The 17514-nt window shown below is 43.5% G+C and overlaps 1 protein-coding gene across 1 annotated transcript in view; it reads right to left on the reverse strand.

Annotated features, from left to right (window-relative positions):
• The window catches only part of ARHGEF26 (Rho guanine nucleotide exchange factor 26), a 195230-nt gene that overhangs the window by 34910 nt on the left and 142806 nt on the right, over positions 1–17514 (reverse strand). Inside the window, exon 11 of the mRNA XM_038749398.1 lies at positions 1234–1443. Within this exon, the coding sequence (XP_038605326.1) occupies positions 1234–1443 (210 nt within the window). The remainder of the gene's footprint in view (positions 1–1233; positions 1444–17514) is intronic.

The raw sequence follows: 17514 nt of genomic DNA on the forward strand, positions 1-17514 counted from the left end.
TCTCCTCACCGTGCCTGGTTCTCGCCTGTCCCGCCGTCGGCCCCCGGCCCACGTCCTCCCCCTGGCCTGGAATGCCCCCAGTCCCTCTGCCCATCCGCCAAGCTAGCTCTCTTCCTCCCTTTAAGGCCCTACTGAGAGCTCACCTCCTCCAGGAGGCCTTCCCAGACTGAGCCCCCTCCTTCCTCTCCCCCTCCCTCCTTCATCCCCCGTCTTACCTCCTTCCCTTCCCCACAGCACCTGTATATATGTTTGTACCTATTTATTACTCTATTTATTTATTTATTTTACTTGTACTTATCTATTGTATTTATTTTATTTTGTTAATATGTTTTGTTTTGTTCTCTGTCTCCCCCTTCTAGACTGTGAGCCCACTGTTGGGTAGGAACTGTCTCTATATGTTGCCAACTTGTACTTCCCAAGCGCTTAGTACAGTGCTCTGCACACAGTAAGCGCTCAATAAGTACGATTGATTGATTGATTGATTACCACAAGTTAAGCATGGTACTAAGCAGATATAGGCTAATGAGGTTCCACCTGGGAACAGTCTAAAGAGGAGGGAGAAAGAACAGGTATCGAACCTCCATTTTCCACATGAACAAACTGAGGCCCAGAGAAGTGACTTGCCCAAAGTCACACAGCACGTACGTGGTGGAGTCAGGAGTAGAACCCAGGTCCTAGGACTTCCAGGCCTGTGGTCTTTCCATTGGGTCATGCTGCTTCTCCCTCTCCATCCCCCCATCTTACCTCCTTCCCTTCCCCACAGCACCTGTATATATGTATATATGGTTGTACATATTTATTACTCTATTTATTTATTTATTTATTTATTTATTTATTTATTTATTTTACTTGTACATTTCTATCCTATTTATTTTATTTTGTTGGTATGTTTGGTTCTGTTCTCTGTCTCCCCCTTTTAGACTGTGAGCCCACTGTTGGGTAGGGACCGTCTCTATGTGTTGCCAATTTGTACTTCCCAAGCGCTTAGTACAGTGCTCTGCACATAGTAAGCGCTCAATAAATACGATTGATTGATTGATTGATTCTCAGGACTCCTCAGAGAAATCTACGTTCAGCTACACCCAGTGGGCCGACAGCTCTCCCCGAAAGGCCAAGCTGGGGCCGGGGACTGCTCCATTTCTGCCGTGTATATATATACATATATATATATGCATATATATATATACGGCATATATTTTTTCCCCTCCCTTCCGGCTCCGCCATGGAACTTACTGAGTCTCAGTCCCCAGCAGCAGTTCGGTCCTCTCGTTGGCGTGGTTGCTGAGGACGGTCAGGGTGAAGAGGTGGCCGGCGGAACTCTGGCGGGAATACAGGATGGGCGTGCTGTTCTTCACCGGGGAGGAACTGGGCTCCTCTACCTCATACTGCTCCACTACCAGTTGGTCCCGTAGGGAATAGTCGGTGACGTTGTAACTTTCTTCGCTGTGAGAGACAGTGAAACAGAGGTCCTGAGTGCCATGTTCCTGCTCAAATAATCAATCAATCAATCAATCAATCGTATTTATTGAGTGCTCACTGTGTGCAGAGCACTGTACTAAGTGCTTGGAAAGTACAAGTCGGCAACGCATAGAGACAGTCCCTACCCAACAGTGGGCTCACAGTCTAGAAGGGGGAGGCAGAGAACAAAACCATACTGACAAAATAAAATAGAATAGATATTTACAAGTAAAATAAATAGAGTAATAAATATGTACAAACATATATACAGGTGCTGTGGGGAAGGGAAGGAGGTAAGACGGGGGGATGGAGAGGGGGATGAGGGGGAGAGGAAGGAAGGGGCTCAGTCTGGGAAGGCCTCCTGGAGGAGGTGAGCTCTCAGCAGGGCCTTGAAGGGAGGAAGAGAGCTAGCTTGGCGGATGGGCAGAGGGAGGGCATTCCAGGCCGGGGGGAGGACGTGGGCTGGGGGTCGACGGCGGGACAGGCGAGAATGAGGCCTAACGGTGAGGAGATTAGCGGCAGAGGAACGGAGGGTGCGGGCTGGGCTGGAGAAGGAGAGAAGGGAGGTGAGGAAGGAGGGGGCAAGGTGATGGAGAGCCTTGAAATCAATCAATGGTATTTATTGGTATTTATGTATTTATGGTATTTATAGTATTTATTGAGCACTTATTGGTATTTATTGAGCACTTCCTGTGTGCAGAGCACTGCACTAAGCACTTAGGAGAGGACAGTACGCAGAGTTGGTAGTCGTGTTCCCCGCCCACAAGAAGCTTACAGCCTAGAGAGCCCCCAAGTGCTGCAGGACAAGCTGGGGAAAGCAGCGTGGCTCAGTAGAAAGAGCATGGGCCTGGGAGTCAGAGGTCATGGGTTTGAATCCCAGCTCCACCACTTGTCGGCTGTGTGACTTTGGGCAAGTTGCTTAACTTCTCTGTGCCTCAGTTGCCTCATCTGTAAAATGGGGATTATGACTGTGAGCCCCACGTGGGACAACCTGATTTCCTTGTATCTACCCAGAGAAGCATCTTCACAGAGAAACAGCATGGCTCCGTGGAAAGAGCATGGGCTTTGGAGTCAGAGGTCATGAGTTCAAATCCCAGCTCCGCCAATTGTCAGCTATGTGACTTTGGGCAAGTCACTTAACTTCTCTGGGCCTCAGTTCCCTCATCTGTAAAATGGGGATTAAGACTGTGAGCCCCCCGTGGGACAACCTGATCATCTTGTGACCTCCCCAGCGCTTAGAACAGTGCTTTGCACATAGTAAGTGCTTAATAAATGCCATTATTATTATCATTATTATTATTATTATTACCCCAGTGCTTAGAACAGTGCTTGGCATATAGTAAGTGCTTAAATACCATTACTATTATTATTATTATTATTATTATTATTATTATACTGAAGTCTGAGCCTACTGCGTTTGTCTCTCAATTAACTTTTAGAAGAGACTTTATGATGGTGAGTCCCGAAGGACAAGGGCCATGATTAATTCCCACCTGGGTATTCTTTCCCATCGATTAGTACACTGCCCTGCACTCAGTAAGCACTCAATAAATATCATTGATTGGTTGATAAATACTACTACTACTAATTAGCAGTACTCACTTTCAGGTATAAAACAAATTAGTACCTAAAGAGATGAGCTTGAAGAAGATTTCATGACTTAATTTATTGATTCACTTGGTGATACTCTTTGGTCCCTTTTGTTTCCACAGATCCTAGCAAACCCAAAGTACCTACTTCACCGGTTTAATATTGATGCTTTTTCTACTTTTTTAAAATGATATTTGTTAAGTGCTTACTATGTACCAGGCACTGAACTAAGCACTGGGGTAGGCACAAGCTAATCGGGTTGGACACAGTCCATTTCTCACAAGGGTCTCACAGTCTTAATCCCCATTTTACAGAAGAGCTAATTGAGGCACGGGGAAGTTAAATGACTTGCCTAAGATCACCCAGTAGACAAGTGGTGGACCTGGATTTAGAACCCAGATCCACTGACTCACAGGCCCAAGCTCTTTCCATTAGGCCACACTGCTACTTCAGTGGTTGTTTCTCCTACCGCATAGTAGTTGCCTTCCTGCAAACCCCTGTGATCTAAAAGTTGTGTTCTGTCAACAATTGCTTCATTGGGAAACAGAAGTAGCATGGCTCAGTGGAAAGAGCCTGGGCTTTGGAGTCAGAGGTCTTGGGTTCAAATCCCGGCTCCACCAATTGTCAGCTGTGTGACTTTGGGCAAGTCACTTAACTTCTCTGTGCCTCAGTTACCTCATCTGTAAAATGGGGATGAAGACTCTGAGCCCCCCGTGGGACAATCTGATCACCTTGTAACCTCCCCAGTGCTTAGAACAGTGTTTTGCACATAGTAAGCGCTTAATAAATGCCATCATTAAATCAGTTGGACCAGCACATGGTTTCTATCACATCAGATCACTTTCAAGATGAAAAAGCTCCTCGGACCTGGTTTCACCTCAATTTTTTTGACTGATAGAACCTGTCTTGTACTTCACTTGCACTGCTCAAGGTCAGTTAGCCCACAGTTGGGTAGGGACTGTCTCTATATGTTGCCAACTTGTACTTCCCAAGCGCTTAGTACAGTGCTCTGCACACAGTAAGCGCTCAATAAATACGATTGATTGATTGATTGATTAAGTACTTGTAACGGGTACCTTTTACAATGCTAACTGAAGGACTGACAACAGGACTTCTACACATCATCTTGAAACAGCATTAATAACAATAACAATAATTGTGGTATTACAGTGCTTACTATGTGCCAGGTGCTGTACTAAGCACTGAGCTAGTTACAAGATAAGCAGGTTGGACACAGTCCCTGTCCCGCATAGGGCTCACAGTCTTAATCTCCATTTAACAGGTGAGGAAACTGAGGCACAGAGATGATAAGTGGTTTGCCCAAGGTTGCACAGCAGACAAGTGGCAGGGCCAGGATTAGAACTCAGGTCCTCTGGCTCCTAGGCCCATGCTCTACCCACTAGGCCACTCCGGTTCTCTGTTCCGGACAGAGCCCCATCACCATATAGCCAATTCACAGCCATGTTGTTCCAAGTATTTTCCCCCATTCTTCCAACCAGTTCTACCCAGATCATAGACTGAAAACACACATTAGAGCAGAAATGATTTCAGTTAACCTTTAAAAATGCATAACAACACTAAGCCACTTATGCAGCTGTATTTATGTATGGATGAAGTTGCTAATTCTACAAAATGCCTCCAAAATTAGAAAACAGCATCATTTTTGTTTCAATTTTTAAAATTTTCCTCAAGAGAATGTTCATTTATTCATTTAATCATATTTATTGAGTGCTTACTGTGTGCAGAGCACTTTGCACTTGGGAGAGTACAATATAACAATAAAAAGATGCATTCCGTGCCCATAACAGACAATATAAATGAATTACAGATATGTATATAAGTGCTCTAGGGCTGGGTGGGGGGATGAATAAAGAGAGCAGTTCAGGATGACACAGAAGGGAATGAGAGAAGAGAAAAGGAGAGCTTAGGGAAGTCAGAGAATGTTTATACAGTAACATAACACTGAGCTACACATTTACTCTGAAGCAGCGTGGCTGAGAAGCAGTGTGCTCAGTGAAAAGAGCCCGGGCTTTGGAGTCAGAGGTCATGGGTTCAAAGCCTGGCTCTGCCAAATGTCAGCTGTGTGACTTTGGGCAATCCACTTAACTTCTCTGTGCCTCAGTTACCTTATTTGTAAAATGGGGATTAAAACTGTGAGCCCCCCGTGGAACAACCCGATCACTTATAACCTCCCCAGCACTTAGAACAGTGCTTTGCACATAGTAAGCACTTAACAAATATTCATTATTATTATTTATTGTCTCGGTTGCCAAATCGTACTTTCCAAGTGCTTAGTTCAGTGCTCTGCACACAGTAAGCGGTCAATAAATATGATTGAATGAATTTATTGAGCCCTTACTGTGTGCAGAGCACTGTACTTCGCACTTAGAAGAGTACAATATTATTCCCCCGAATTGTACTTTCTAAGCCCTTAGATCACACAGTAAGCACTCAATAAATATGACTGAATGAATGAATGAGTACAATATAACTGAGTTGGTGGACTTGTTTCCAGCCCAGAACAAGGGAAGCAGTTTGGTATAGTGGATAGAGGGTGGGCCTGAGAGTCAGAAGGTCATGGGTTCTAATCCCGGGCTCCACCACTTGTCTACTGTGTGGCCTTAGGCAAGTCACTTCACTTCTCTGTGCCGCAGTTACCTCATCTGTAAAATGGAGATTGAGACTGTGAGCCCCACATGGGACAATCAATCAATCAATCAATCATATTTATTGAGCGCTTACTGTGTGCAGAGCACTGTACTAAGCGCTTGGGAAGAACAATCAATCAATCAATCAATCGTATTTATTGAGCGCTTACTATGTGCAGAGCACTGTACTAAGCGCTTGGGAAGTACAAATTGGCATCACATAGAGACAGTCCCTACCCAACAGTGGGCTCACAGTCTAAAAGGGGGAGACAGAGAACAAAACCAAACATACTAACAAAATAAAATAAATAGAATAGATGTGTACAAGTAAAGTAAATAAATAGATTAATAGAGTAATAAATATGTACAAACATATATACATATATACAGGTGCTGTGGGGAAGGGAAGAAGGTAAGATGGGGGGGATGGAGAGGGGGAGGAGGGGGAGAGGAAGGAAGGGGCTCAGTCTGGAAAGGCCTCCTGGAGGAGGTGAGCTCTCAGTAGGGCCTTGAAGACTGTGTCCCGCCCAATTTGCCTGTATCCACTCCAGCACTTAGTACAGTGCCTGGCACTTAGTAAGTGCTTAACAAATACCACAATTATTGTTATCATTGTTATTATTAACAAGCTTTGCATCTGAAACTGTGCCTATTGAAGATGCAGCTTTCTGAGGGCATAGGTGTGACTTCAAGGGTGGGGCGGCTACCAGGGCAGAATGCCCAGTGGCCTTCATGTAGGTCACCCCTCTTAAATGGGTACAAAGAAATGGTGGGGATGATGATGTACGGACATCGAACGGGGCACTGCTTGGCACCTTGCCCAGCTGCACATCAAAAGCAGTACCTACCACAGCCCTTAGAAAAGACTTCTCTCAGATTCATTATTACTCTGAAAATGGGAGATCCTAACCAATCACGGGGATTCAACATCTTCCCTCTCCTTTCAACTGTGAACCCCATGGGGACAGGGACGGTGTTCAACCTGATTAACTTACATCTACCCCAGTGCTTAGTCCAGTCCTTGTTAATCAGTAAGCACTTAAACAACATAATCATTACTACTGGTGGAAAAACAAGTGAAAACTACGAGACAGAAATCAAGCAAGGACTTCAAGTCAGAATCATAGCAGCAGGACAGAGGTGATCTTTACATGCTTGCAGGGGTGTGTCCAATTGGAAGAGCATGGGCCTGGGAATTAAAGAACCTACGTCCTAATCCCAGCTCTGCTACTTGGTTGCCATGGGAACTTGGGCACGCCTCAATTTCTTTATCTGTAAAATGGGGGTTCAATTCCTGGTCTTCCTCCTTAAACTATGAGCCTAAGGGGCCATGTCCCACCTGTGGATGTTTTATCTACCCCAGTGCTTAGTACAGTGTTTGGCACATAGTAAGAGCTCTGGATTTTAAGCTCATCCTATAGACTGTAAACTCATTATGAGCAGGGAATGTGTCTGTTTATTGTTATATTTTACTCTCCCAAGTGTTTGGTAATAATAATAATAATAATGTTGGTATTTGTTAAGCGCTTCCTATGTGCAAAGCACTGTTCTAAGCGCTGGGGGGAACACAAGGAGATGAGGTTGTCCCATGTTGGGCTCACAGTCTTAATCCCCATTTTACAGATGAGGGAACTGAGGCACAGAGAAGTGAAGTGACTTGCCCAAGGACACACAGCAGACATGTGGGGGAGGCGGGATTCGAACCCATGACCTCTGGCTCCCAAGCCCGCGCTCTTTCCACTGAGCCACGCTGCTTCCTACAGTGCTCTGCACACAATAAGTGCTCAATAAATATGATTGAATGAATGATCTTAACAAATACCGCTATTATTTTTATTATTAACAGTAATAATAATAATGATGCTAGATTGTCAGTAATGCTTCTGTGGAGTCAAGCATACACATTTAAATTCTCACGGTCACCAGCTCAATTCTGACCCCAAAGGTCAGCTATATATTATCCAAAGGATCCTCCCAGTACTTGAATTAACCCTGGAGAATAAATGAGATACTTTCGGAGATGCATAAACTATTTTGGGAGGCCAGACTAGCTGTGAGCATTTTGCAGTTGGGATTTTCTCAATGAAGGCCCAGCATCCCTGAGGTTCTCCTGGGGAATAATTTCTACAACACGAGCATCTGCCGGCACTAAGACAAAACTCGCTAACAGATGCATGCAAATATTAAAAAACAAAACCAAAAAAAAAAAACCAAGAAAGGAAAAAACTCTCCTGTGAGAAAATACTCCACAAACTACTGGTTAAGATGAAGGAAATCACAAGATCCAGCACTTGGACAAAAAAAAAAAAAAGAAAGAAAGAAAAAGAAAGGACTGTTAGTGAAAATATTCCCAACAGTTTTTAAGATCAGCCTGTAAATAAAAACAGGCAAACATGCCCAAAAATTCAGTCTTGAAGGTGCATTACTGGTATTAAAGCATTCCAAGAAAAATATACAAACTGGCTGTTACTGTCTGATGTAACAACAGATTCAAGTTGCCACCTGGGAGAAGTCAAACTAAAGACATTGTATGCTCCTTGAGGGCTGGCTATTTTATTGTATTCTCCCACATGCTTAGTTCAGTGCTTGGCACACAGAAAACACTTGCTAAATATCATTGACTGATTGACTGAGCCAAGGAAGCTGAGTGAGTGGCATCAATGCTGAAGAACGAACTAGTCCCCAATGATTCCTGGAACTGGCATTTACGTCTTTACCTGTTTGGTTTGGGGAAGGAAATGGTAATGGTGCCAAACACTAAAAAATAAGAATTGCTTTCTTATTTTGTTTGGGATAACTGCCTTCCAGAACAGTAAATTTACTAAACCTACTAACCTCCGGCTAAATGAAAAGTCTCTTTTTTATACTGGAATGTCCATTAGAGACCATACCTCTTGGTATTGATATCCATCAGGAAAGAAGAGTATTTTGAGAATAATCTTTCAGCTGTTCAAAAGAATGCATCCATTGTTAGATCAATAGGTGTGGGGGTGGAGGGAGATTAGGGAGAGGCCCTTAGTTATGTTCAAATACTTTCTGGTTAGATATACCCTGCAGAAATCTTAAAAAAGTCTTCATTTCCTCTATCTTACCTCCCAACTGACCACGCAGTTTAATCAATCGGTCGGTGGTATTTACTGAGTGCTTTACTGATGCAGAGTGCTGTACTAAATGATTGGGAGAGTACAACAAAGTCAATAGACATGTTCCCTGTCCACGAGAAGTTTACAGTCTAGAGGATTTACCTCTCAAGCACTTTGATACTCAACCCAGTCCTATAACACTTATTTATGTACCTACCCTTAAACTGTTTCTACAATTTGTATTTTATTTTATTATTTCAATACCTGTCTTCTCCCATAGACTGCAAGTTCCTTGTGGGTAGGGTTAGTGTCTTTTTTATAGTATTTATTAAGCACTTACTATGTGCCAGGCGCTGTACTAGCTGCAGCAGTAGATACAAGCTAATCAGGTTGGACACAATCCATGTCCCACATAGGGCTCTCATTCTTAATCCCCATCTTGTAGATGAGGTAACTGAGGCACAGAGAAGTGAAGCAACTTGCCAAAGGTCATGCAGTAGAAAAATGGCAGAGCCAGAATTAGAACCCAGGACCTTGCATTATATTTTCTCAAGAGCTTAGTAAGGTGTTCTACACACAATATTCATTCATTCAATCGTATTTATTGAGCGCTTCCTGTGTGCAGAGCACTGTACTAAGTGCTTGGGAAGTACAAGTTGGCAACATATAGGGATGGTCCCTACACAACAGCGGGCTCGCAGTCTAGAAAGGGGAGACAGACAACAAAACAAAACATATTAACAAAATAAAATAAATAGAATAAATATGTACAAAATAGAGTAATAAATATATACAAACATATATACATAGTGACTTGAATATAGGTAGCACACCCCTCTAAATGTTTATCACAACCAAAAATTTGGTAACCCAGTTTTCTGGATATGCATATGCTAGGTATCTAAGCAAGGGGACTTTCCTTTTTTCAGAGCAGTAGTTGCCCAAAATCAATTAACCAATGGTATTTATAATAATAAGAATAAGAATGGCATGCATTACGTGGTTACTATGTGCCGAGCACTGTTATAAGTGCTTGGGAGGTTACAAGGTGATCAGGTTGTCCCACGTAGGGCTCACAGCTTTAATATCCATTTTACAGATGAGGCAACTGAGGCACAGAGAAGCCAAATGACCTGTCCAAAGTCACACAGCTAACAAGGGGCGGAGCTGGGATTTGAACCCATGACCTCTGACTCCAAAGCCCGTGCTCTTTCCACTGAGCCACGCTGCTTCCCCGAATTGAGTACTGACTGTGCAGCGGTCTGTACAAAGCTCTAGAGAGACAACATAACAGAGTTGGTAGACACAAGCATAAAATCTGGAGATGAGTTTACAGTCTAGAGAGCAGCTTACCGTCTACCCTAACTTTGAAACTCCTGGTGCTCCCCTATTGCCCCTACAGTGACATTAGGATCATTTGAGGGGAGGAGGAGCAGAGGAAAAGGGGGGCTCAGTCTGGGAAGGCCTACTGGAGGAGGTGAGCTTTCAGTAGGACTTTGAAGGGGAGAAGTGAGCTAGTTTGGCAGATGTGAGGAGGGAAGGTATTCCAGACCAGAGGTAGAATGTGGGCCAGGGGTTGACAGCGGGACAGGCGAGAACATAGCACAGTGAGGAGGTTAGTGGCAGAGGAGCGGAGGGTGTGGGCTGGGCTGGAGAAGGAGAGAAGGGAGGTGAGGGGATGGAGAGCTTTGAAGTCAACAGTGAGGAGTTTTTGCTTGATACAAAAGTTGATAGGCAACCACTGGAGATTTTTAAGGCTGGGGTGACATTCCCAGAACATTTCTGTAGAAAGATAATCTGGGCAGCTGAGTTTAGTAAGACTGAAGTGGGGAGAGACAGGAGATTGGGAGATCAGAAAGGAAAGAGTATCTGACTGGTCCACGTGGAGACTCCCAGCATTCTTTCCTTACGGTTGTGGTTTCCCCACAACTTATTCATTCACGTTTAATAATACAGCTGGGTGGGAGCAGAAGGTTGGAGGGGCGGTCAGGAGAGGGAAAAGGAAGGAGATGGAACATTTCTTGCAGAGGGAAGCTGGTGATGATTAAACTTCCGCACATCTTTAAATCATTTACCTCTGTTCTTTTAATGAGCACACAACTTTTATAGTCTCTGAAACAAATTGTGTCATATAATTAGGAAGAGGAATTGTTCAGAAAGACATGGGCCAGTGGGGAAAAAAACAAACTATTTCCCTTGAAAGAAGTTTATGGGGAAATTTCCTTTGATTGTCTTACAAGTACTAGTAAGCTCACCAGCTGTGGGCCCAGCCCACCTGCAACAACTGATCATTCTCAAGCCACTCAACCAGATTTATATAAACGTGTGGCACTTGCTTGTAAACAATGATTTTGGTTTCATTGTAGAAAGCTCTGCTGTCAGAATGCCTTTCTGCTCATGAGACAGAGCATCAGATGATTAACCCTCAACTTGCTAACTGGTTTTTGTTAAACTAGATGTACTATGCCTCCATTGCTTTCATACATCTCTCCAACAATCAGGTGATTTCTGTGAAGCAATTCTAGAAACAGGAATAGTTAGCTGAAGAAACAACCTGTGATGAGAGTCTGGAAGCCCGCTCTCTCCTAATAATGCTATTTAATAAAATCCCCATTTTATAGATGAGGTTACTGAGACACAGAGAAGGTAAGTGACTTGCCCAAGGTCACACAAGAGGTTGATGGTGAGAGATGAGAATGAGGCCCAGGTAGGCTTGAGAGAAACAAAGCATGAGCAGTGGCTCATGAGCAGCTGCCAGGTTAAGGGCAGTCCAATCTGGTCATCTGATGGGTGGGGTATCAACAGCATTTATTGAGTATTTTCTGGGTGCAGAGCACTGTGCTAAGTGTTTGGGAGAGTACACTAAAACAGAATTGGTAGACATGTTCCCTGCCCACAGCAGTTTTACAGTCTAGAGGGGGAGACAGACATCACTATAAATAATTGTCAAATTTAACTCTCCAGTTTCTGAGTAGTTCCTCAATCAATCAATCATATTTATTGAGCGCTTACTGTGTGTAGAGCACTGTACTAAGCGCTTGGGAAGTACAAGTTGGCAACATATAGAGACGGTCCCTACCCAACAGTGGGCTCACAGTCTAGAAGGGGGAGACAGACAACAAAACCAAACATATTAACAAAATAAAATAAATAGAATAGATTTGTACAAGTAAATTAAATAGAGAAATAAATATGTACAAACATATATACACGCCCTCACCCCAGGCTCGAGGGTCTCGTTGCCCCCGGGCTCATCTACCTTGCTGTGAGGGCTAGATTCTTGCCAAATGATTGCGATTTAGATAGAACAAAGTGAAGCAGTTCCCCCTAATCATCTTTTACAATAGTGTACGATATAGAAAACTGAAATGCTGTATTTACGAATCCTTTATCAGAATATTAAGAACTGTTATTTACACTGAAAGTCTTGGAGGTAAAGTCCAAAATCTGTTGGGTGAGCAAGAACTCTGTGAACGCGCATCACCCTAGGCACTGTTTAATCCTCCCTGTGGATCACCCAGGCAGGTTTTAAAGTCCTCAATGGTCCCTAGGTTGCCCTTCCTCCGTTTTTTTTCTCCCAGTACCCGAGGGTGGCTCCCCTACCCATAAAGGCATACGAGGGGAAGAAGGGGAAGAACAAGGATAAATAGAAGGGAGAGAACTGACTCAGTGCTTTAAAACCAATAGGAGTTTCTGCTTGTTAGGGAGAGGTGTTGTATTGTACTCTCCCAAGCTCTTAGTACAGTGTTCTGCCCATAGTAAGCACTCAAATACCATTGACTGATCAAATGAATGGGCAAAAATTGGAGGTTTCTGAGGAGCGGCATCCCCAATCCCTACCCTCAAGGAACTTACAATCAATCTAGCAAGGGGTGGGAGATGTCTTCTGCGTGACTTTGGGCAAGTCACTTCACTTCTCTATGTCTCAATTACCTCATTAGTAAAATGGGGGTGAAAGCTGTGAGCCCCAAGTGGGACTTCGACTGTGTCCAACCTAACTTGTATTTACCCCAGCGCTTAATACAGTGCCTGGTACAGAGTAAGCGCTGCACAAATACCATTAAAAAAGAAAAGACAGTCATTAAGATTAAGACATTAAGATAGTGACTTAGGGGGAAGCAATTGAGCATAAAGATATGCACATAAGTCCAACGGCAATTAGGGTACCTTAGTCCTTAGGGGATTCGGACTCAAGTGCATGGGTGACAATCCATTTGCAGCAGGTAATTTTGTTTCCCCTTGTTTGTGTATGGTATATGACTGAGCTCAACAGATGGTGGTGGGCAAAAAACAATTATCTGCCTGAAAACATTTAACTCAATTCTTTACAAAAATTGCCCAAGTGAACAATATGAACTATAGAAAATATTTCCTATTATAGTAAAACTTAAATAATTGGCTGTGTTGTCTAAATACCTTTGTTAAGCTTTGAGATGAAACCATCACTTTCAACTGTTTAATTGCCCCCACCCCACGTTGTCTCTTTTCCAAGCAGAAAATTATAAAAACAAATACTGATTTCATTCCCAAGTCATCTCATTTTACATTTTTATCCCAGTATATAAGCACCAACCTCAGGGGAAACAATAAGCATCCAAATGACCCTAAACATTCAAAAAGATTTTCCCCTCACCTTTGGCCAATTATTCATTAGGAACTCCTCCTCTGAGGATCACTATAAATTTCAGAGGAACCTTTTTAATCTCATCTCATGGATGGTGATCTACAAAATTTTACAGGTTGACACTTGCTCATTCTTGTTTCCTGAGTTTAATCAAAACTTCTCACCTGGATAATGGCAGGGTTTGATTAGTGTTAAGACTGTGCAATTCCTTAGTTCAAGTAAACAGATTTTTTTAAAAAAATCATTCTACATCCTTTACAGGAACAAAATTTCACTTGAAAAATCCGTTTCAGAATTCTACCAACCATTTTGTTGCAAATTAAATAGTGGGAGCCACTCTTAGTGCCTTAAGAGTACCATTTCTCAAAATTTGAATGAATCTCTGTGAACTTGAGGGGTACTGCCCAGTGGTTTAAAAGGGACACTGTTATGGAAGACTCAGAGGCCACTCTGGCTCAGCTCTGTGCAAGTCTAGCGACCAAATTGGGATGCCCAATCTAGCAATGTCCTAATATAGAATTCCTAGCACTTTGCTATTCGGCTCTGTTTCATGGCTTGGCAACCGTCCGGCTTGTAGAAACAAATCACCGTGTGTGATCAGGATCTCCTTTCAAACATCCCTCCTTGCTCAGACTCACAGCCTGCCTCCAGACTAATGGGCCAGATTTGCTCTGTCTCACTATCTGAAATGCAAGCTTGTGATAACAATCATTGGGTAAGAAACAATAGTTGCGCTCTACTGTGAATATGGAAGAAATAATGATAGAGCTGAGATTGGAGGCTCTTCCCTGCCCAACCCCAAAACCAACACACACACACACACACTCTCTTTCTCTCTCAATCAATCAATCAATCGTATTTATTGAGCACTTACTGTGTGCAGAGCACTGTACTAGGCGCTTGGGAAGTACAAGTTGGCAACATATAGAGACGGTCCCTACCCAACAGTGGGCTCACAGTCTAAAATACCACACACACACACACAAGCACACACACTGGCTCACCCCCCACCGCCCAGGTTCTTGGGGACCGGTGGGGGGTGGGAGGGGGGGGCGGGGGAAGAGGAGAAAGTGCCAGCATGAAGCATGGACAAGCTGGTCCAGGAATGTGTCTACCAACTGTTATACTGTACTCTCCCAAACACTTAGTACAGTGCTCTGCATACAATAAGCTCTCAGTACTTACTGAGTACCATCAAGGCGATCCCTCAGTATGGAAAGGTGGGGGCAGAGGTGCACAAGATCCGCTGGACAGTTCGATGCTGGGAAGTCCTGATTAAGACCAAGAACTGTGCTACTCGCTTTGAAGCAAGGAATCTTGTGACTAAGGGGAAACTAAGTCAGCAAATCAATCAGTAAATTAATGGTATTTATCGAGCTTTTATTATGCAGAGAGGACTGTATGAAGCACTTAGGAAGGTGCACTACAACAGATTTGGTAGATACGATCCATGTCTGCAAGGAGCTTATAGTTTTAGAGGGGGAGAGAGATTCAATTAATGTTTATTCTCCTCCAGGAAGAATTCACCAAGTAAACTCCCTCACATGTTTATTCACCTACTCTTAGCCCTTCTGCATATTCTCAGTTTGTGTCAACTTGCACGCATCTATCTACCTATCCTTACATGCTGCTGCTATCAGCAGAGACAGACTTGTTTCTTTCTCCTCCTCCAACTAAATGCAAATGGTTTGTACCTGTCAGCTTCCCTGGTTTGTCAGTCAATCACATTTATTGAGCACTGACTGTGTGCGGGAGCATCGTACTAAGAGCTTGGGAGAGTAGGATATAACAATATAGCAGATGTAGAGCTAACACTCTTATTATAAGCTCAGGGGCAGGACCATGCCTCATGCAAGCGTGCCGATGATGTACTATCCTGTCTTGGATGACGGATGAGTTCCAATTCTGAACCTTTAAGATGAGAACTTGTTTGTCCCTCTTATTAATAATAGTAATAATAATTGCGGTATCTGTTAAGCGCTATGTGCCAGGCACTGTGCTAAGCACTGGGGCAGAGGCAAGGTAATTGGGTCGGACACAGTTCCTGTCCCCAGCTGGGCTCATCCTTCTTAATCCTCATTTTACAGACGAGGTAACTGAGGCACAGAGAAATGACTTACCCAAGGTCACACAGCAGGTAAGTGGAGGAGTCAGGATTAAAACCCAGGTCCTTGTGACGCCCAGGGCTGTGCCCTATCCACTAAGCCACACTGCTTTTCACTCACTGTTTCCTGCCAGTTCTGTTCCCAGCAGCGTAGGGAGAGCAATGAGTGCCTAGGCGGGCAGGGGTGAGGTGCGTTGCCCAGTGCATGCACAGGGTTTGTAATGTGTGGGATCTATTTAAGGTCAAGATGGGCATGGCAGAATGCTTATGCTATGTCCGGGTGCTAATGTACTCTCCCAACCCCTTAGAACCCTGCTCTGCATCCAGGTGGCACTCAATAAATACCACTGGTTGGTTGGTGGGAAACAGGTGAGGTATTTTTCACCCTGCTGTCTCAGGGTAGGTATGGTCACAAAATGAAATCAGTTCGGGTTGGGCAAGAATTAGAAGGTACGAAAAAAAAGAAGGGAGATGGTTGTGGGCAGGGAATGTGTCTACCCACTCTGGCATATTGTATAAACGCTCAATAAATATGATTGATGGATGCGGGATAGCTGTAGGCATTCAATTCACAGAAAATACTCTCCTCATGGTTCAGATTCATTTGAATTTAATAATAATAATAATGGCATTTATTAAGCACTTACTATGTGCAACACACTGTTCTAAGTGCTGGGGAGGTCACAAGGTGCTCAGGTTGTCCCACGGGGGGCTCACAATCTTAATCCCCATTTTACAGATGACGGAACTGAGGCACAGAGAAGTTAAGTGACTTGCCCAAAGTCACACAGCGGACAATTGGTGGAGACAGGGTTTGAACCCATGACCTCTGACTCCACAGCCCGTGCTCTTTCCACTGAGCCACGCACCTTCTCTACATTCAGAAAAATTTGCATTTTTCTGAAATGGCATTTAATATCCAAAGCCTTGTGAGCTTGATTGGAAATAGAAGATCAATTTCGGGGCCCAAGGGATAAAATATCACATATAGGGTACTAGTTAAATGATTAAAAACCCACCCACCCAAGAGAAAAAAATCCCTGAAAGTCTGTATGAACTCTTGGACTGTTCTTTACATTTAAAGGTACCACTGCTGATGGGGAACTACTTATCTTTAGATTTCTGCTTTCTATGGATCTGTAGTTAGTAAAATCTAATACAAAAGGTTCTTTAAGACCCTTAAGTTAGGCTGAAACGTTTACCTTCATTTTTGCAGTTATCAAGCTTACTGATCTCTCTGTGTTCCTTTTGTTTTCTTTTTAAATTATCCAGAGCCCTGGGGTAGCTTTTCTAGAAACTCTGCACAGGCATATCAAGACATTGACTTTTGTGCTAGTTCCTCTTTACGAACTTCGGCTACAGACCATTCCTAGCACTATTTGGGAGTTGACAAAGCGTGTAGCTATTGCAGCATGGTACATGCATCTCATATTAGTGGAAATTCAAACGAACAAAGAACTACAGTAAAGTAGAACTACATTTGATCAGAGCCCAGTTATTCTTGAAACTCTACTGGCAGCATCCAAGTCTTCTAAGAATCCATTCAAGTTTCCCTTTGCTAACCATGGAGGTTGACCAACCTATGACTGGAGAGACTGAAGGGCTCATGGAACAAATGAACTGTAGGAGACCATTAGACTTGGTAAGTTTGTGACTGTCAAAAATTCAAAATCCAAGCCTGCCCCAAATGTCAGTCAACCCATATGGGGAATATAGGGAAAAATACAAAAAATTAGGATCTCATGGCAGGAAATTTATCATTATTAGGGATAATAATGATAGTTATGGCATTTAAATGCTTATCATTTGTTAAACACCACACTAAGCACCAGGGAAGATACAAGATAAGTAGGTCCCACTTGGGGCTCACAGTCCAAGTATGAAGGAGCACAGGTATTCAATCCCCATTTTGCAGATGAGGTAACTGAGGCACAGAGAAATGAAGTGACTTGCCCAAGGTCACACAGCAGAGAAGTAGCAGAGCTGGAATTAGAACCCAGGCCCTCT

Source organism: Tachyglossus aculeatus, chromosome 1 (genome assembly GCF_015852505.1).
Source record: "Tachyglossus aculeatus isolate mTacAcu1 chromosome 1, mTacAcu1.pri, whole genome shotgun sequence".
Lineage (NCBI taxonomy): Eukaryota > Metazoa > Chordata > Mammalia > Monotremata > Tachyglossidae > Tachyglossus > Tachyglossus aculeatus.